The 22,463-nt window shown below is 34.6% G+C and overlaps 1 protein-coding gene across 2 annotated transcripts; it reads right to left on the bottom strand.

Moving 5' to 3' along the window:
- Positions 1-1,539: 1,539 nt before the first annotated feature.
- Ppt2 (palmitoyl-protein thioesterase 2) lies at positions 1,540-22,462 on the bottom strand. 2 transcript variants are annotated; one of them, XM_069818096.1, is made up of 6 exons: positions 22,164-22,462; positions 21,913-22,054; positions 17,518-17,625; positions 17,142-17,415; positions 16,229-16,465; positions 1,540-5,920 (listed from the first exon to the last, which is right to left on the bottom strand). In XM_069818096.1, the coding sequence occupies exons 1-5, from the start codon at positions 22,314-22,316 to the stop codon at positions 16,267-16,269; spliced, it is 876 nt and encodes a 291-aa protein (XP_069674197.1). In that variant the 5' UTR covers positions 22,317-22,462; the 3' UTR covers positions 1,540-5,920; positions 16,229-16,266. The 2 variants fall into 2 exon arrangements, with proteins under 2 accessions (XP_069674197.1, XP_069674195.1); XM_069818094.1 differs by lacking the exon at positions 1,540-5,920 and having other exon boundaries at positions 12,046-16,465; positions 22,164-22,461.
- Position 22,463: the final 1 nt, after the last annotated feature.

Genomic DNA, 22,463 nt, shown 5'->3' with positions numbered 1-22,463 from the left:
TTACATGACTGACCCCTACTTTGGGAACCACTGAGGTAAGGAACCAGATAATAGACATGGCACGTGTGAAGGAAGCCATTCAACTGTTCACTCCACTGTGATGTGTTGCACTGTTAAGATGGTGATGATCACCAGATTTGTAGTGGGAAGGCACGGCAACATTACATGGCCACTTACCATATTGACGGCACCAGCACGTGTGAAAACTCTTTTATAATCTTTGTCCTTTAACTGTGAAACGGTGTTGTTTGGACGGTCGCCGTTATGTGTGAAACGGGGCAATCAATAAAGAATGTGGTTACATACAAAGTGTAATGTGTATGGATACGTACGAACATTGAATATATACAAAGTGCACTGTGTTAATACAGACACTGAATAGAGACAAGTGTACAGGATATTAACTCACAGTAAAATGTGAAAGAACATGGGATATCGAACTATATGTGGACTTAAGTAAATGAAGCAAAGGACTGGATTTCCACGATGTGCCATTGTGTGATAAATGCGATGACAAGTCCATCTGCAAACCTAATATTGTGAAATTGTGCATGGTGTGGAAGAATAAATTTTACAAGTACCAAGGTAGTGAATTTACAATTACGCATTTGTGAGAACCAAGTACAGCATATGCATTGGCCACCATATTGCCTTCCACAACTGATGCTAACTCAGTGATGCCATCTTGTCATTGTATATGCTTCCCACCAAACCAGTAACCGATTCCGACAGTGACAGTTTCCTGCCAAAAACTGTATAATGGCAACAGGAGAGAGCCACTATATATCATCAGTGCAACAGTAGATGCATCGACAGATGCAATGTCGCAGATGGAGAGAAAGCTACTAGACAGGGGTAGCTCGCCTATAAGAGCTGCGGAGCTGCAGCACTCCCTGCTTTGACAAGAAAATAAAAATATTTATTTTAATTTGTATAAGAATTGTTACACCTTTTATTGGTAAATTGTTTTATATTTAATCTGGGCGGGAATATGTACTATTATCTTATGCATAATCTTTTTGCACTTCGACTGTGCTGGATTTGACACTGAATTCAAAGCCGTCTTGGGATCTGCAGGGTGAGACAGCTCATAGTGAATGTGTCTTGCATGGTCAGGGGATAGAGAGGTGAAGGGAGGCAGAGGTAAACTGCCGCTGTTTAAAACCCATATTTCTCTGCAGTGGCTTGCAGACCCAGGCCACAAAGAAAGATCTTTCCTTTCTCCCACACCGCTATTGTAATGCTACATCAAATGGATTCTATATTCCCTTGAAAAAAAAAATGGCAAAATTTTTATTTTCTCTTCACATATTTATTGTTGTAGAATCTTATCGAGTTAATATAACGAAATTAATATTCTCTTTTGCCTTATTATTGCGTATATATCCAACTTCCAGCAGAACCTAATATTTGCTTTAACTCAAAATGATTGCACGAGTAGAATCCTTTTGATATAGCATGTAAAATACGAAAGAGACTTCTTGTTCGGTTTCAGAAAATTGTTGACCATCAGTATATCCGAGTGTAGCTTTGGTATGACATCTTAGTACCGTGACCATAACTTAACCAGTGCAAATGTGCAAGCATGAGTGTGTGTGAATTACAGAATATTAATTTTATTTTTCTCAACTTTCCCTTGTGGAGAAGATTGATGTATTAAAGGATCGTCCGTTACCTGACTTAAATCTTACTCGAGCTTCATCCAGCCGAAATAGTGCATATCCTATATGTAAGAAAGTGTAACAATGAAATTTACGCTAAGCATTTGTGGTTAAGTGGATATGAAAAAAAAAAAATTATGTATTTTGTTTTCCTTTCCTCCTCTTCGGTGGTGATACTACATGGACTAGGAGTGGTGTGACAGATTTAGGACATTTACCCCTAAAATTAAAAAGCACGAGTCTTCTCAGTCTCACCTGAAAAATGTTGTTTCATTGGCTATGTTAGGGAAAACTAATATTGCTGCGCAATTAAGCGAAGTGTACAGAACAAACATTCTCAAACATAAAGGATTGAGAAAAAATCGTGGAATTCTTAAAAAAATATATATTGGCTGTATCAAATTTTGTGGCCAATATGAATTTCCCCTTACAGGACACGATGAAAAAAATGATTTGAAGAACCCTGGTGTATTTCATGGGTTGCTACAGTTCGTGAGTAATCTAAACGAGCCTCTCAAAAATCATTTGGAACATACCACTATGTTTAAAGGTAGTAATTCTAAAACAATTCAGAATGAACTGGTAGATTGCATGTTGAGTGTCTGCCGATCTGAAATTCAGACTGAAATCAATGGTATTAGTTTTTTTAGTGATCATGGCAAATGATGCCATAGACGTGTCCCAACTAAGTCAAGAAGTTTTGGTTTTTCGATATGTACTGCATTTATTTTTGTCCTGTACTTATTAGTAATGATATCAAGAATTGAAATTTGTATGTAGGCCTACCAAAATCTACTGCACCTCCCCCTGTCCACAAGTTCACGAGCCGCCACTGCTACTAGAGATCATCAGTGCAACAGCAGATGCATCACCAATGTCGCAGACCTAAAGAAATCTACTAGAGATTATCAGTGCAACAGCAGATGCATCGCCAACATTGCAGACCTGGTAAATACAATCTGGCTCTATCTATCCCATCCATTTCTCTTTCCTGGACCATTACGGAAAGTGAGCAGAAACGCACTTTAGTGAAAAAAACGTGCAGTCATAAAATCATGCATTACCTGCTTAAGTAATTTCGTGATTGCTTTTGAAGTCTGAGAAAATGTGAATGAAATCAAAGTCGGACATAAGACATTGTTTTCTTTGATGGATAAATACAACAGCATTCAAACAGTTGAAAATTGATGATCCTGATGATAATGCACATGATCTCGACAGAGAAGTCTTTGATTAATTATGTTGGGACATTGAAGCAAAAATTGAAACTATTTTATCTACACGAGCTACATTCCAATCATATTCTGCATCCAATGAAAATACAAGCAGTAATGGGTTAAAGCATCCAATTATTTCGTTGTTGAAGTTCAGTGGAGCTTTGCAAGATTTCATGCATTTTATGACACATTCGAACCTTTAATAATGAAAAACTACATACTTTCAGATATATAGAGGTACTACTACCTATTTTCATGTTTGTCAGGCGAACCATATAACCTTATTGAAATTTTACTTGTATCACAAGACAATTTTAAAGTCACATGGGACTTATTTTGTAATTGGTGTCATAACCCTAGGGTTATTTCAGATCTGCATATTAAAGGGTTACTATATCTTCCGAATACAAAACAAGATTCTCCTAAGGAGCTGTGACTGCTCATACATCAACTTTGCAGCAACCTAAATGCCTGAAAATTGATCCTCCATTGCATGACATGATGTTGTCTCATTTTAATATTAGAATCTGTTAAGTCTGAGCACAGTTCTTCAGGTGAAACACAACCCAGCTTGAAGGATTTGATTCGGTTTTTAGAAAACAATTGACAAAATTTAAAAATTAAATTATGGTTTATTTAACGATGCTCGCAACTGCTGAGGTTATATCAACGTCACACACTTAAATGCCATCGACTTGGGCCAGGATCAAACCCGCAACCTCGAGCACAGAAGGCCAGCACTATATCGACTACACTACCCAGGCCAACAACAATTGAGAACCTGGATACAATAAAAGCGTAAGTCTACTCACGCTGTTATTGCAAACACATCGTTTTCAAAATCCTTAAACTTTCTGCTCTCTAATAAACTTCTTCTTAATAATGTACACATCTCCTAGAGATCAGGAGCTTACAGAAATAGTTGCCATATGCTATGCTCTTATTGCATGGAACAAAATCGATATCTCGGCTAGTGGAAATAGGACAAAATGGCGCCTACTAGTGAGACATGTGCAAGAATAGTGCATAAAAGTGATAATAATTATGAATCTGGTGTATCTATTTGTAGTGATTCAGATGTTCAGGTTGAAAACATAGAAAATGTTGAAGAGTACATCAACATAATGAAAGTGAGCAGAAAAAATCCAGTACCCTTTCTTCCATGTATGTCAGCCAACTTAATAAAAGATTGTGCCTCAGTACTCAAACCATTGTTCCTAAGAATACCTACTGCGAAAGGGTACAAAATTTCAATTCAGAAATATGCGAAACTTCATTATCACAATAGCAATGTATCTGGGTCTCAAACATACTCTGCCAACTTCCAACCATTCACGTTCATAAATAAAAAGGTTAAATTTTTCTCTTACAATGATTTAAAATTAAATAATGTAGAGAAGCGAGGTGTAAAATTACAAAAAAGAGCTGATGTACTCTATTCAAAGAATCATCCAAACCTGTTTTCCAATCACAGCGCATTCATGTTCATCTGATAAATTAGTCAAAACTTGGATTTAAATAATATTTGTGCATTCCATGCAATAACAGCGTATGTTAAGAAAATTTAATTATTTATATCCTTGAAATCACGCAAGATATTCAAGTACAAACTTTAGAAATATCTTATCTGATTGTTAACAACAATCTGTATATAACATTTAACCTTACGCTAGTATTTATTGTTCAGTTAATCAAATTTAAAACTTCGTCTTTCAATTTCTCAAAATAACTTAAATCTACTTATGCTGTTATTATATCTATGTCCTCAATTGTCAAGCATTAGAGATTGTTGTATCCAACAAATATAGTACAGGAAATCCAGATGATGTGAAATGTGACATAAGTATAAAAGGTCAACAGTGATCATTTGTAACCACATCTCCTCAGTGTGTATTGTATAATTCTTCACATGCATTATTTAAGTGTATCAAATTACAAGATATAAGTGTTAATGATCTTGTTAAACTTGTAAGAGATCATAAACTGTTACAATTGCTTGAAGGGTATCACAAGTCTAATACTTGCAAGTCACGTAACTAAAACAAGAGACATTATACTCTGTTGCACATTGATAAAGATACAGGATCCTGTATTAACTCCAACAACAGTGAGTCAAAGCCTCAATCTTATTGTTCTGTCAAGAGTGCATGTCCACATAATGATGCTTTATTGTCTACAGCTGTAGTCAACATTAAGGATAGTAAAGGAAGAGTCATCAATTTATGTCAACTTCTAATAGTATCCAGAGTTAGTACCTACAACAAACATACTGTATGTTCTGTCCTGCCGCAGATAACTGGTCCATTTCCATCATTTAGAATACAGTATGAATACTAGAATTTGCCTAATGATACACCTCTTGCTGATCCCAGTTTTCACCGACCTAGGGAGATAGATGTTTTAGGTGTAAATCTTAAGGCCAGAGCAGCAATCAAGGAATGGTTATCCTAGAGTATAGAATACAAAACTTGGTTGGGTGCTATCTGGATTTATATATGCACATTTTGTCCAACAACGAAAGAAATCAACAACTTCATTGTTGACAACTACCGAAAAGCTGCACCATCAGATCAAAAGGTTTTATGTGGCACCACAAGACAATCCTGCAGATATTATATCCAGAACAACTTCAAGTTAGCCAGTTATGGTGGGTGCCTCAGATCCTTGCACATGGCCAACTAAAACTACAAATGAGCCTAAGGAAATTCCTGAACAATGAAGAGACTCTCATTGCTGCATTGCTTGATTGCCAGCCAACCAGAAGCAGAAAACCTTTTCAATAGCTTTTCTAACTGGACTAAGTTGCATAGAGTCATCGCCTATGTCCTCAGGTTCTTCTACAACACGTGGACTTCTAATTACTAGTGAGCTTCATAAGTCACTATCAGTGATCATCCGCATCATACAGACTTTTCCAGGTTCACAAATTCTACATACATTTCTTTTTCTTTTTTTTTTCTCTCTCTTTCTAGGTATCTTTCACAGACTGCTTGCAGCAATCCAACTGCAATCCAGGAATATGATACAGTATATAATTATGTCCTGTAAATGATAAAAAAAACTACAAATAATTATATCATTTGCAACATGATAAAGAAATTTAATTTTTACCAAATAAAATATATAAAACATATGAGAAACTATATGTCATCTTTCACACTCATTTTTACTTTCTCATTACTATATGAAGTATAAAGGGAAAGTAGTGCGATATGGCAAAAAGTCTATTTGGATATTTTCATGAAATACAAGTTTACTGAGAAAGTGACTTTGGGCATGCCGTTTGTCTGTGAATGGCGATTTCTCATAATCCTGTTCATAAAATATAACGAGTTTACTAACAACTTAATGACTGCTTATTTGAAATCAAAAACATACAGTAACAATTTATTCTAAAACAAACCAGGCCATTTTCTTCGTGATTTTCTGTGTTTCATGTAATAATCTAACAAATGGGGCAAAGTTAATATTGACATAGAAATCTTCACAAAGGCCCAGTTGTACGAGGATCACTCCAAAAGTAATGCACAACATTTATTTTAAAATTTCATTTTTTCCTCCTACAGCTTCGCTATTTTTCACAGAATGTAGATACATCCTTTAGGAACAAAATGTCACTTTTCCACATAATCCCTGTCCCTTTCAACTGTCTTACGTCACCTTGGAATAAGGGCCTGCATACCTGCATGGTAAAAGTCTGGACCAATACGTCTCAGCCACTCTCTAGCAGCATGCACGAGGGAGTTGTCATCTTCAAACCTCGTTCCGCCAGATCAGGACTGTAAGGCGGATGTTTCAGTGTTGTCAATCCAAGTTTTCTGATCTGGTCTGTGACTGACATGTGGCCATGCGGTGTCATGCAATAGCAGAACATCCTGCTTCCCCCGATGTGTTCAAACACAACTCAGTTGAGCTTGAAGTTTCTTGAGAGTTGCCATGTATGCATCAGAATTAATGGTGGTTCCGTGTGGCATGATGTCGACAAACAAGAGTCCTTCTGAATCGAAAAACACAGTAGCCATAACGTTTCCTGCCAAAGACACAGTTTTGAATTTCTTTTTCTTTGGTGAATTTGCATGATGCCACTCCACTGTCTCTGGTTCAAAATGGTGAAGCCATGTTTCGTCTCCTGCCACAATTCTTGAAGAATGTTATCTTCACCATTCTCATACTGGTCCAAAAGTTCGCTGCACACTGTTTTTTGGGTTTCTTTGTGGGCTTCTGTCAACATTCTCAGAACCCACCTGGCACAAACCTTTTTTTAACCCAATCGTTTCAATATTCTGCACACTTGCTTCTCCTATTCCAACTTGGAGTGAAAATTCTTCCATTGTTACGCGTTTGTCAGCCACAACCATGTTGTTAACGTGCTGCACATTGTTAAGACTCCGTGCAGTGCAGGGTCTGCCGTTGCGAGGAGTATCCCGAATATTGGCGTACCCTCTTTCACCAGATAATCTGCTTCCCCACTGCACTGTGATCAAGAGCTGCATTTCCTTTTTTAATCTCTTGTGAATTTTTCCCACTGTCTCGTTCTCACAGCACAGGAATTCAATAACAGCAGATCGCTTTTGATGAATATCAAGTACAGCAGCCATCTTGAATGAGTGCTATCATGGCACCACTCACGGGAATGACTTAAATTAAATTTGAATACAAGTGAAAAGGATGTATCTATGACCTCCATAAATTGTAAAGATGTAGAATAAAAAATACATTAAAAAAATGTTGTGCATTACTTTTGTAGTGACCCTCGTACAAAAATGGAATAAAGTCCTGTTAAAATTAATTCCATCATTATGCAAGAAATGTCTTGTATGAACTCTGAATAGAGCATTAACAGAAGGATATCTTTCGAGTAAGCTATTCCATGCTTTCAGTCACTGTTAAATTGTTATCTAGAGAATAAATTATAAAATGACAGTAGCATTAAACATGAATCTCTGATACCGATTGTGAATTACTACACATATAATATATTTTTGAGAATGCAGAAACAAAATAAAATAAGGCATAATAAACCTGATGTATGAAATCAGTATGACGAGGAAGAATTTCTGGCAAGATTTAGACTAAAAATGGACACTGTTTTAACATACTGGTATTAATCAATAATTTGGAACACATGATAGACTGGTAAAAATACAATCATTACCGGGAACTGCATGTTTTTGACATACCGCAACTTAAAGCAGCTATCTGACGAGAAATCAATGGCATTTCTAAAGCAATGTTAGAAAATTCAGTGTGAAGCTTCAAGGAACATCTTCAACATTACGTTCAAGTGGAAGGACGCCATCTTAGCAATGTAATTTTCAAACGTTGAAGTTCTTGTGTACATGTTTCAAATTGCATACCTTAATGAATATATCAGTAATAAGGAATAAAAGTTTGATTTAAAATTGGTAGAGTTCTTGCTATTTAAAACCACTATAGTTCACATAAACACTGTAAAGAAAATGCTAATTTTTTTAATAATTAAAATTAAATTTTAAACAAATTCATAAGGCAATATTGTAATATTATATATGTTCTGCATGCCTGTAGTCATTAGTCTGAGCATTAAATAACTTTTGATAGACATTATGACAGTTTTTTTTTTTTTGTCCAGCACCTTCTTATAGTCATTCACTATCTCAACTAGCTTAAATGTATCTTCTATCTTATAGTTTTGATTTCTAATTTCTTTCTATTCATTCATTTTTTATAATAAGCCCCATAGACAAAATAGTAATATGTTCAGAAATATAAACAATTACTGATATTGTGAATGCACTTCATGAACAAAACACCATCTGAAGTAGTGCCAACCTCTGTTCCAATTCTGTTAAGTATACAATATATAACCTTGCAATAAAAGAATGTCATACAACATGGAGCTCCATTTATTCTACAGTTAGGCTATTCCAAGATTTATTCCATGATTGTATTCTAAGAGAAATTAATTATTATACTCGGTGTGGTAGTGAAGAAACCGGATTGATTTTATTACTCATTTCTGAAGAGAGGAGAGTTTCACTTATGCGTGGCGGTTAATCTGGCCGTGGCTGGTGTTAAAAGCGGATCATGTGTCTGAGCTCTGTCGGAATAATGCTGAGTGCTAAAGTAGAACACATGTTAACATCAAATTCCTTACAAAACTTGGAAAATCTGCCACAGAAACTTACAATTTGTTGACAGAAGTTTATAGTGATTAGTGTCTATCTTGCACACAAGTTTTCAAGTGGTTTAAGAGATTTAAGGAGGGTAGGGAAGATGTCGGGGATGATCAAAATCAGGCCTTCCTTCCACTGCAAAAACTCAAGAGAGTGTGGGGAAAGTCACTAGAATTGTTCGAGGAGACCGCCAGCTGAGTATCTGAGCAATTTCGGAACTTACCAACATCAACAAAGGAAGTGTTAGATTTTGCATGACGATCTGGGTATGAAAAAGGTGTGTGCTAAAGTGGTACAACAAATCCTTCCACCTGAGCGAAAGAAACATCGAGTGAACTGCTGTGCTGACACTCCTGAAAACATTGAAAAAGATCCTGATTTCTTCCAAAACGTAATTACGTGCAACGAAACTTGGATTTTTCAATATGATCTAGAGACTAAGCAACAAATCATGCATTGGTAGAGCCCCCAATCCCTCAGGAAGAAGAAAGTGTGCAGGAGTAAATCGAAATTCAAAGCAATGATGATTGTTTCTTTAGATATCCGGGGGGAGGGGGAGGGTTATCTACATTGATTAGGTGCCTGAAGGTCAGGCTGTCAATCAGGTTTAATATAAAAATGTTTTGAAATCCTCCGTGAACATGTGCAACAAAGGAGACCAGACTTGTGGAAGAATGTCTCATGGATCCTTCACCAAGACAATGTGCCAGCACACAATGCACTATCTGTGAAGAGTTATTTGGAGAAAAACAACATTCCAGTGATGAAACATCCACCATATTCGCCGGACCTTGCACCGTACGACTTCTTTCTCTTCCCAAGTTTCATATTAGATATTTGTTAATTATTTGCCTGAAGCCAATATCGAAAAACAACATTATTCAAACACACTTAAGTTTCATGATGAAGTTTGTCATTTATCTGTAGGCTACGACATCGTCTCTCTTTCTCTTTCCTCACATAGAAGTGGACAGACTCCTCTCCTCTTAAATGTCAGTCCCTAGCAATATATTGAACTGGTGGAGTATATAGTTCGATATAGGATATAAAAGGACGGAGATAAGTAAAACTGAACAAAAATCCTTTAGGATAATTACATGTTTCAGAAAAACACATACCATTTACCAGACTAGACTGTGGCTTCTTCACAACACTCTAAAAAAAAGTAAAGAAAATCTTTTCAATCTCCTGACAAACTGCAATACAGACATCTGAGGAGTACATTATTATAAGGTGAATGAATGTCTTTTTCCCCATCAGTGACATTCATTTCTGTGAGATTTATGCCATGGAAATTCCAACCAGTTATCAGAGCAAAAGATAATTCAAGAAAGTATAGGGTTTTCAGTCACGAGCGCCCCTAACACAGGCTAGACATAGTATGCAAATTGAGACTACTCTTCCATTTTATGATTAAAGAGAGTAATTAAATGCCATTTAAGTTTTTCTTAAATTAAAACAAATGTTCGATAAACTGTAGATAAACTTCACATCACTCTAATAAATTACTAAAACTAGGCCCAGTTCTTGTGTAATGTTACAGAACATTATTTTATATACAAGTTTTTGCGTGATTTTAATTATTTTATCTTAATGATTTTGATTTTTATTGTTTTTCGCAAATGTCATGTAATGGATACTCATGTAAATGATAAGGCACTATCAAACTCCAATGACGATTGTTTTGGGGAATTACATATCCCAATGTAGCCATCCTTTGTCAGTAAAAAAACATTAGTTCTGGATTCATAATCGTATCATATACAGAGTGCAGGAACCAATCACGACACTGACACTGCTATTGGGATTATTTAGTTTCTGAACCATTAAAATCTTTACAGCCGCAATTTCAGTGATTTTGTTGTTGTGTGTGCAGATTCACGTGAAACTGCACACTTTGCTCCTAGACAATTGAAAGATTTCTAATGATCCTATTTCATTCAATTTCTCTTCTCTTAAATCCTTGTCCAACACTGAATCAGTAGTGTAAAATTTCTTATGAAGTCTCATCATTACTTTACTTGGAAATTTACATCAGGATTTTCTCACAAATTTAAATCTAGATTCACAATACAACCAATACTCAGCAAAAGTATTCAACATGCACTGTTCTACACTGTACTTTATATTTTAAAGTCCATCTCGACCTCAGATCCACTATGATAAGAACAGCTGATTGCTCCAATACTAGGTTTTGTGTGGTAAGTTCCTGTCCAATTGCCTGAATGCTGGGAATCGTGAATGGACTTCCCTGCAGGGAGTTTCCAGGATAGTGGGGGCACTCGAGATTGGAAGCCTTGTGGTTGTAATATGTACTACAATATTTTATTATACAAATCTGGCTTTCAGGTAGAAGCTTCCTGTGAAGGAGGCTTGAATAATTTAAAGGGAAAACGATCCCTGGACCCTTCGCTTACACCGTCACAATTCTTCCCTTTATCCACACAACTCAAATGGTCTGACAAGACGCCAGAAACCCAACTTTGAGTGCACACAATTCTGTGTGACTTAATTCTGTTAACGTACCTACAGTAACGAATATATTATAAAATATACAATATTTTATTTTTGGAAATGAGCCATGCAAGTACAGTAGATGTACAAATGCCTTTTGTTCACATGACCAATAGTGTGTTCGTTTTCATAATACTATTTTATAAATGAAAAACTTTAATTTATAATATTGACCTATGACATAAAGAACATCACACAATAAGACATTTAATTATTCTCGTGGCCCTCATGGTCCACATTTTTATTTTTAGACTACTCTAGTTGACAAAGCAGTAATGTATGAATACTTTCTGAACTTACTGTACATCTGACATGAAATGCCACATACACTGCTTAATAAAATGAGTTAGCCTATTAGTTTAGGTTGAAGAAATTTGATGATTTTTTTTTTTTCCTCTGACTTAGTTTAAACAATGTTTTCTTCTTACATATTTTGTTCTGATACTTTTATGCTATTGTTCTCAAAACTGCTTCGCTGCTAAATGAGTAACAATCAGGTAACATTAGTTCTTTCACATGAAAACAAAAGAACCGTCTTTGTATTGAAACAATTCAACTTTTGGAAACACAGTACACCAACATAATGAAATAATGATAATTTATAATTTAACGAAGCAATACTATCGTACAATTTCAGATACTATAAATAAATTTAAAATAAAATTCAACAATTGCGTTGACAGTCATTTTATACTGTACCGGTAGGCACGAATTTTCAATAAATCCTGTCCATGTGTACAAAAGGTTCTATAAAAGTAAGAACACATGCTTTCAAATACATACACACCACACTCAGTTTGTCTAAGTCACATTCACACGCATGCACACGGGACGTATATGAGCATGCTATAAAGTTTTTTTTTAATAAACATTTTCTTAGAGAATTATCTTATAATAGAGAAAGGTTTTATCATTTTGATTCAAAACACACACAAGTTTGGAAATACAATAACACTGAAAGACAGCGGGCTAGTAAACAACAAAAATATGAAGTTTGTATTCTAAATTTTATATACATTTCTATATAAAGAAGTTAAAATTCACTTCTGCAGTAATACCGTATATTTCCACAGATAAGACGACAGTTCAATCATAACAAAAAAAAACACACACACACAAAACTGAGGGTCGTCTTAAATAGCAGATATAAAAAAAGAGAGAGAGAGAGAGAGAGAGAAAGAGAGAGAGAGAGAAACTTATAATTGTGCACCGAAACCATTATAAAATACAACAATCACATTCGTCCTCTGAGGCAAAGAGCCCATCAAGATATAAAGATACGATGGAAATGTCATTGATGATGTCAGAAGGTAGTTATAATACTTATATACCACCATGTTTTTTTTAATTCACGATTTGGTTATATAGTATAGAATTAATGCGATTCAATTAAGTGTATATAACATTTAGTATTCACCATTCTGTTTTATTCATCATTAACTTAACTATTCGAGTAGTATAGGCTTTTGAACTCAATTTCTGCTTGCCGTATCTTGGGTACACTTTGGCGATGTCTTGTAAGAAACACATACTCGTATGGTAACTATGCTTAAGTTACTTTCACTACTAGCTATTAGTAAAAAAATTTCATGAAAGCAACACTATGTAAGAATGCTGTTCTGCAAAATTGAAAATTTAGACTCTTCAAACAAAGTATTTTTTGACGATCGTTTGAGAGTTTTAACTTTCAATTAGTTTTCACTATGCACACAATTTTTTGGTTATTCTAATGGAAGTAAGTTACATTCTCTACAAAACTGAACACCTTTTTCTACAGTTTCTAGTGATATAATATGTATCCACATTAAAGTCTGTCACATATTTTCTCGCATTGCACTATAAGTACTACTACCACTACTACCACTTGAAATGATGTCTGGTAATAACAGTATAAATTCTCTACAAAACTGAACACTTTTTTACACTTTCTAGTCACAATATAATATCTATCCACATTAAAGTCTGTCGTATATTTTCCTTGCGTTGAACTATTATACCGGCATTGGCTTTCATAGTCGAACTAATATCTGCTACTATGAATTTATAACCTGTCAACATATTTAGTTCTGTGTATACGTTACGCCATCTATTATTTTGTTTACAGACTACTATCATAGAAATAGTCGTTACAATTCTTCACATAGATGATTTTGATTGTTCATTTGTAACTTGTCTTCTTGGCTTAATGGCTAAGGTGTTGGACTGTTGGATAACTAATGAGAATAATGAGATGTGAAGGTTCCTGGATCGAATCTCAATGCCGGCAGTGGTGAGTAAATAAATTGTAATGTATGATATATGTTCATAAAATTGTTGTTGTTTTCTAATGCCAGGCGTTTGACAATAAAGTCATTTGACCTCTTGCACTCCAATATTTTTCAAAGATATTATCATGGCCAGCCACTGAAGCACAGATTTTGAGGTGTTCCGAATCCATTTCTTGGTTTGAGTGGCACAATGGGCAGTTAGGGGACTGATATATTCCAATTCTATGCAGGTGTTTGGCCAAGCAATCATGGCCTGTTGCCAATCTAAATGCAGCTACAGACGATTTGCGTGGTAAATTGGGAATTAACTGTGGATTTTGATGCAGAGAGTTCCATTTTTTCCCTTGGGATTGTGTTATCAAATTTTGTTTGTTAAAGTCTAAGTATGGAGATTTAATAAATCTTTTCACAGAGTAAAACGTAGATTTAGTAACAGGTCTGTAAGTAGCAGTGCTGCCCTTCTTTGCTAAAGCATCCGCATTCTCGTTTCCCAGGATTCCACAATGGGATGGTATCCATTGGAATACAATTCTTTTATTAAGTGATATTAATTGAGAGAGCATGTTAATTATTTCTGCTGTTTGAGATGAAGGTGTGTGTTTAGAGACTATTGATAGAATAGCTGCTTTGGAGTCTGACAATATAACTGCATTTTTAAATTTATTGATGTGGCATAGAAGATTCCTGAGACTTTCACTTATTGCAATGATTTCTCCATCAAAACTTGTTGTTCCATACCCAAGAGATCTATAAAGTGAGAAGAGACAGCACATAACACCTGCACCGGCACCTTGTTCTCTGGAGATCAAGGATCCGTCAGTGTATAAATGAAGCCAGTTTTGTGGAGGGTACCTAATATTAATTGTCTCTAAAGACAATTGTTTTAATATTTCAGTGTTTACTTCTGATTTTAGTATTTCTTCTGTTAAATTTAGATTATATTCTATATTTAACAGAGTTAAAGGGTTTGGTTTAATTTGTAGGTTTTCTTTTAAATTCGGGATATTGATTTTCTGTTTTAATTCTTGAACAATGGATATGAAACTTTTTTGAGTTTTCAATCTATAGAGAGGACTATATGAATGCCAATTGTTTCCTGGTAATCTAATAAGTTTTTCATACTGAATCAGTGCTTTTTCTTCTATAGTCATTTTGATGCTGTTAATATTAGTGAGGAATCTCATAGAATCTATTGGAGTTGTTTTGATTCCACCAGTAATGAGTCTGAGAGCTTGGTTTTGAACATATTCTATTTCGTTAATGAAAGGTGAAGTAATTAAAATTTCTCCGCAGTATGTCAGCACTGGCTGTATAAACATTTTGTATGTAGTGTTCAAAGTATTCCTAGAGCATCCCCATTTCTTTCCTGCTAGTCTTTTTAGAAGGGAGAATCTTTTACGAGCTTTTTCAGAAATGTATTTCAAATGGTTGCTCCATGTTAACTTACTATCGAAAATAACTCCAAGATATTTGGATTCATAAGTCCTAGGAAGGTGTTGGCCATTGTGTTGGATATTGAATTCTCTTTCTTTTTTACCAAGTGAAAATATTTGGTAGTTACTTTTGCTTAAATTGAGTATCATCAAATTTGATGTATTCCATTCATGTAGTTGATTTAGAGCTTTAAGAGCAGAATTTTGAATTTTGTCTCTATATCTGTAAGATCCGGAAGTCCACAAAACTATATCATCTGCAAATAGTGCTGTTTTCATGTTTGATTCCTCTAATAGGGAGAGTATGTATATAAAATTAGAGTGTAATTGTAGATATGTAAAGATGAAGAAGAGAGAAGAGGAAGCTAGAAGTAAAGGGAAGAAAGTAAGTAGAGAAGGAAGAGATAAGAGAATAATTTAAATTAAGTACTTATATTTCGGTAGTAGTGACGTATCAATAACATCATAACTTTCCATCGTATCTTTAAATTTATCCATCCTGATTCTACTTCGTCATCAATGTTCGATAACAAATCGTTCTCTGTACTTTCCATATTGGTAGAAATTCCACACTTTTTGAACGATTTTATCACTCTTTCCACTTTTTTTGAGGGATCGTCTTGAAGGACAGATATAAGCTAAAACCATAATATTGTGCTCGAAATTTATATCTCGTCTTATCTGCGGAAATATATAGTCATTCGAAATTTTCATTCCTGACCATTTAAAATAATATCAGACTTTTAAGATTTCTCAGAAGATTCTTACATAAAAAAGCGTTATATGAAAAATCAGATGTAATGTATAAAAAATAATATCTTAAAATTAAGAAATACTGAGCTGATATTACTTACTAACTTTATTAAATTTAAATATATGTTAAAATTCTAAGTCATGGCTTTGACTGTTGCCATTATGTGCACTGAATGGTTTGAGCTTCCATTAAGAGAACAGGAAGAGACATTCAGCTGGTACACTCACTCCATCTTCAGGAACTGATGATACTCCAGCTGCCAAATCTATTTGAGGAATGATATGATATATTTATCTATGACTGTTTTGTTTGTATGCCAGTCATAATGTGAAACTCCACTCAACTCTATTAGTTGGAGTTTCCCTTTCTTATCCAAAGTCTTCAAACCGAACGAGTCCATTACATAAGCTTTCTGTTGCCTCAGCTCTACAACTTCTTCATTTTCATCAAAATAACCAAAATGACTGAAACAAAGATATATAAAGTTTGTTTTCAAAAGTAAACAATTTTACTGCATTTTATACAAAGGACCCGACTTTGTAAATGATATCTGTAAGAAATGTTCATTCTTTTACTTTCCCATTTAAGAAAATACATACATATAAAGTATTGCAGAAATATATAATATACTTTTTTACTAATGGCGGGTACTTGACTGTTAGTGATTCACCCATATAAAGCTAGTTATATAAAACAATTTACTGACAGAATTGTTACCCAAGGTGCACCATAGGAGGCTGGTCTAAACTACACCCATAATGAGATGAGATGATGATGGAGATTGTTGGGATGTCACAGAGCTCCTGGAAAAAAACCCAGTGTTACCTGCACCATGGGCTTGCCCAACAAAAGTTATAAATTGTGGATACGCTGGGGATCGAACCCAGGCCCACAGTATTGTAAGTCCAGCACTCTAGCCACTAGAACATCGCAGTGGCTCATACTGCAGAAATGTAGACTTCGAATTTTCAATTAAGTACAAGCTCTGCTATCTTCATAGTGGTATGATGATGATGACGATGATGATAATGGTGGTAGTGGTGGTGAGTGGCAGCAATGACTATAACTATGATAGCAATGACATCATATACAAAGAGGCACATAAGAAATTCAATAATCTAGAGTCTCTATGACACTCACCTAGATTGCCAAGGAGTAATTACACCATCATCAGGTCCACCAATCAAAATCAATCTACGCAATCGTGTTATGCCTTGTTTATAATCGTTACTTTCTGGTGATTCAAGTTCATTGTTAATATATGGTAAGAATTTGCTGTAATTACGGTATAAATCTTGATGGTGTGGGTCATTCCAATAATTACCCACAGATGTATGCTGTCCAAGCGCAGAGTAAAACAGCTCATAAGCTGTACGACAAACTAGACCAGGGAAAAACAGGTGCAGGAATTTTGCTGTGGAAAAAATGGAGAGGAATTATAACATACTGTATTTTACATACTGCACAAAAATAAAGTGCCAATACTTCATTACGATATTATAAATAAATATCTTACTGCCATATTGTCCACCCTGAGGAGAACTTAAGGAAATGAATGTATCCACATTGTGATTAGGATATCGTTCCAGAATTCCTCGAGCAACCAAACCACCTTGAGAATAACCTGAAAATAAAAATAGGCCATCAAGTAAACAAAACCACTGATACACCCTACTGTATAAAAAACGATAAACATAAATCATTTGCTGTGCAGTACAAGAATTTCTGACAATGAAAGATAAAGTCATTCAAATTAAGCAAGTTTCTAATAATTTAGTGTAGCAGATTGCCCTGAATGGTATACACCGCATTTTCTCATTTATTAGTCACCTTCATATATCACATACAAAAGCAAAAACGAAAAACTTCAATTAAAAATATCATGCATGAACTGCAGACCTATTTAAAGATACATACACACCATGTCTTACACTTCTTTGCTTGGAAATGTCAATAGGATGTTTGAGATAAACGTGAATGATAACAAACAACACTTTATGACATTCTGTTGAAACACAAAATGTGTCCAGATGCTTACACGGTGTCAAATATAGGCTAGTTGATGTAATTTAGAACAAACTAAGCAATGTCTGTAAAATGGTATATTTGTGAGTAATGACAGAACTCCAAAATGAACCAGATCACAACAGGCCAACAAAAAATTATTTGCTTCCTCTCCACTCACATGTTTGGGTCACTTATAATTTCAGATTTCTGCATAAATTATGCTCTCAGGTTCTTCCTAATGAAATCAATAGCCTACTTTCATTTATTATATTTCTGGCCAATATCGTGTAAACACAGATTTAATCCAATTTATTATTTCTGCATTTCTATTAATATTATATCGTAGCCTCTTTGAAATGTTGTAATAATTCTTTCTAATGCTATATAGTATGTTAATTAATGATAGGCCTAAACTAATTTAACTTACAAATATGAAGTATGATTCTTTGTTGGAGATTCAACAACAACAATAACAGTGCGTAAAGTGAGCCTTTAAAACACTAATGCGTAAAAAAAAGTAAATACAGGTAATCACTTTATGCACTGTTATTCATTTTATGCACAATCAAAGAAAATTGCAATATTAAATGTACAAACTTAATTCAATAAGAAATTAGTGTATTACGGTATCTCGATCTCTCATGACATAAATATTGCATGTAACACAAATAAGTAACAAATTTAGCATTCATATTTACATTTTAGCCCATATTATTCTGTTGTTAATCTGTAGTACCCGTACTCATTGCAACAAAATTTAGCATTCAACTTTTCCTAAGCATTTTGTTGATAATATGGCCTGCTTAAACGGTCAAGAAATCAACTTCGTCTAATTTCACAAACTTTAGACTTGTGCCAAAAAGAGAACCTTTACGATCTTGTATCGTAAATAGCTATTTTCTGTGACAAATTTTGTAAATATTGTTCTGGGCAAGAAACTTTTAAAAACAAAGGTAACAATGCAATATTTAGTACTAAAGAACCCAAAATAATCAAATGTAGGCTATAAATTGATAGAAGTGATTCGATCATTTCAAATTTGTGGAATAAATGTTGCAACATGTTGTATCATAAATTGATATCCATCTGGTACTTCAGCAGAAAATTGTATACAGTGTGATCATTCACATTTGATCCGAAGAACGCGGAGAGATCCCAACCGCTGATTGCTTCATGTTTCAAAGCTGTGCGGGCCTGTATGTTACTGGTCGTTGCCACAGCTCGGTACAGTCCGACATGTTAGTGACGGAAGACGTGTGTGCCTGTGTACTTCTTTTAAATACGTATGAAGTATGTGTGCTGTGCATTAGAGATCACTCATTGCTACAATCGATACTGCTATCGATGGATGTAGTATCGGTAGACTCATGTGTTTCATACTGAGCATACTTGGATTGAATGCGTTTGTGACACGAGTATTTTCAATGATGAAGAACAAATGGATTGATGTGAGTAACAGATACTCACCAGAACTGATCAATTCAGAGCTTCAAATTGTTATAAATTCTGACATGCCCTGCAAAGAGTTTTTAATGTATTAAAAATGACAGTAAATTGCTAAATGAAGCCATTAGAAACTAAGATACAAAAATGTGTGTGTACAATGGTTGTATGTGTAATCCTTTAATATGTAATTTTTAATAGAAATTAAGAAAACATGAGTCACTAAAAAATATCGATAAGAAAAGTTGGCAACCCTATACACACTATCCAATCCACACCAATTTATTAAGTAATCTCTTAACACAGCTTCAGTTTTTTCGGTTCTTTTTCAATGAATCATTGTTGGAATTGATTGTAAAAGAGTGCGGTGGTGACCAATTTTTCTGTGGGAACTTGCTGCTCTCCAAAATGCATGGCTCTGCCTAATGTATAAAATAGCCTATCATGCACAACAGATGCTGTGAAAACTAATACCGATACTTGGCTGGAATTATAACAAAAAGTTACTTTGCCACAACTGAATGTTTATACAACACCAAAATAAAAACGGGATCAGTCAAGACACCAAGTGCCAGAACAAGTAGGATTTGACAACCACTGCCACCTCCCTGCTTTTTATGCAAAGTGTGCAAGATGTGCACTCTGCAGATGCACAACAAATAACCATTGCATAAAATGTAAAGTAGCTCTTCACAATAAATGTTTTGTTCCATTTCATCCCAATTAGAAAATAATGCGAATTTTGATAGGTATGTAACTGGAAAAAAAAAAAAAAAAGGCTAGTACCTATTTCATGTAAACACTATGGCAAGAATAAATGAATGTATTTCTTTTCTAATTCTGAATTGTAGTTTGTTTTGTGTGTGACTATGTTATTCGCCATCATGTTACTGCCACATCATTTGAGTAAAATGTAATTTTGGATGTTATAATATCAATGAAAATACTCATCATCAGTCTCAGTTATATTTTAGCCACCATTCCATTTCAGGGTAAAAAAATATATATAGGCTACCTATCTACTTAGTGTTGCGTTTTCATAATATTGATTTCTCAAGAAGTGATCAATTTTTTCCTTTCAGAAACATTTTATAGCTATTTGTATTGACACGCACGCACGCACGCACGCACTCTCTCTCTCACTTACTTTTGTACAAGTAGGAAAATAGAAATTTAAAACAAAAAGAATTTTTGGGCATTTACTGGTTAATTTCATATTACTGATTTTGCTGATTGATTTGTTTTATATTAGATAGCCTAATTGTAACAAATATGAAGAATGTAATGAAAGGCAAATTGAGTGTGATCACATCTCATTGACATACTGTAAATTACATGTGAAACGAAACAAAAATTGGTGCATATCAACCATCATTATGCTACCATGTAGTCAATCTTTATTTTAAATGTATTTGCATTAACTGAGAATTTTTGTAGGCCCTATTACATAATTATTTGATAAATTTAATATGGGTGATATGTTTAAACTCGTAATCTTCTCGTGTACAGTGCAGCATTTAAAATATACTTTCAACAACAAATTAAAAAATATGCCTAATAATAATGATATTAATAAAAATATTCTTCAACTATGTTAAAAACAGAATAAATAAATTCTGCAATAGTATGAAACAAACCCGTTGTGGTGTATCAGCGATAACATAAGCCAAGTGTTTCATGACCAAGGAGTCAGGGTTCGGCATGGTTAATGAATAAATTTAACTTCATATCACAGGACTGGGTAGGCCTATGAGTATGTAGCCTAACCCTTGTCTTGTGAGTGCCCTGTGTTGTTTCGGAGGTTTAATGTTAGGTTACGAGACTTCGGAATTAGGCCCCCACAAGAACTAATTTACAGAATCTAACAAAAAAAACTGTGAAATAAAATTTTAACTTTCACTACTGTAATTACAAAATCATATAAATAAGTTAACTTAGGTCCAGTTCAATTGATACTGATACTGGCAACCAGTTTATCAAAATCAGTATACAACTATATCTAAGCATGTGTCCTTTAGACTACGGTCAAAGACAGCAATATTTTTGATGATTAGTTTTTAGTTCTTTTACCTCCGAAAAAAAAATAGCATAGGAAAGAAATAGGCCTATATTTTCACGTGTGTAAATATAAATATTGTGATAAAACATTTGACTAGCACTGTACTTTGCAGGGTTTGTGATTAGCCTACCTGCAGCTTAAAGTTAATATTCCAAATAATTTTGATTTCCGTGTCGAGGTACTAAAACATAATAGGCCTATGTAGGCCAAAATATTTATAGGGAATGGGAAAAGTACAAAGTAGGCCTAGGTACAGAAAATCGTTAACTTCTCGGTTTAACGATCACAACTAGGCTATACAGCCTACTATCAAACAAAAAGTAAAACCTTCAGAGCACATCAATACAGATAAACTTATAGGCGACTACAAATGACGAATCTCTCTATATCAGAAGTAAATACCAATGAGATTAATTCCCTCTGGATGTTCTGCTGCTATCTTCATTATATCTTGGCCAATTTCTTCAACTTGGTGCCACATCGGGGTAAGGCTTGACCATCCTGCAAATTTGTCTGTCGCATATACTTTCGTTCCTGGATGAAACTATTCAAACACAAATATTATATCGATAGTTGAGCAAAAAATATCATCACTTGCACACTTTACAATTTAAACTAAACTTCTAATGTAAAGGAGAAGAAAGTTATTTTACCTGCTGTATTCGTTCTATCATTGGAAGCAGAGTTTCATTTCCTGACAGTACTCCATGGACAATGACAACTGGTTTGTAAGCTGATGTGCATATTCCTATTAGTAGATACGCACATATAAGAAATGTACAACACCAATTCCCACTATAAAACATGGCTGTTTCATATACAATCCGATATGAAGACAAATTTACTTCATATACAACACTATTATGATAGACTGCTAATAACCAACATTATATATGCATCCTATGAGTAATCATCAGCTGACAACTGTATACAAAATTCTAGCACAGAGTAGC

This window comes from Periplaneta americana, chromosome 2, assembly GCF_040183065.1.
Source record: "Periplaneta americana isolate PAMFEO1 chromosome 2, P.americana_PAMFEO1_priV1, whole genome shotgun sequence".
NCBI classification, from domain to species: Eukaryota; Metazoa; Arthropoda; class Insecta; order Blattodea; family Blattidae; genus Periplaneta; species Periplaneta americana.
This window is presented reverse-complemented; position numbering and strand designations above follow the sequence as displayed.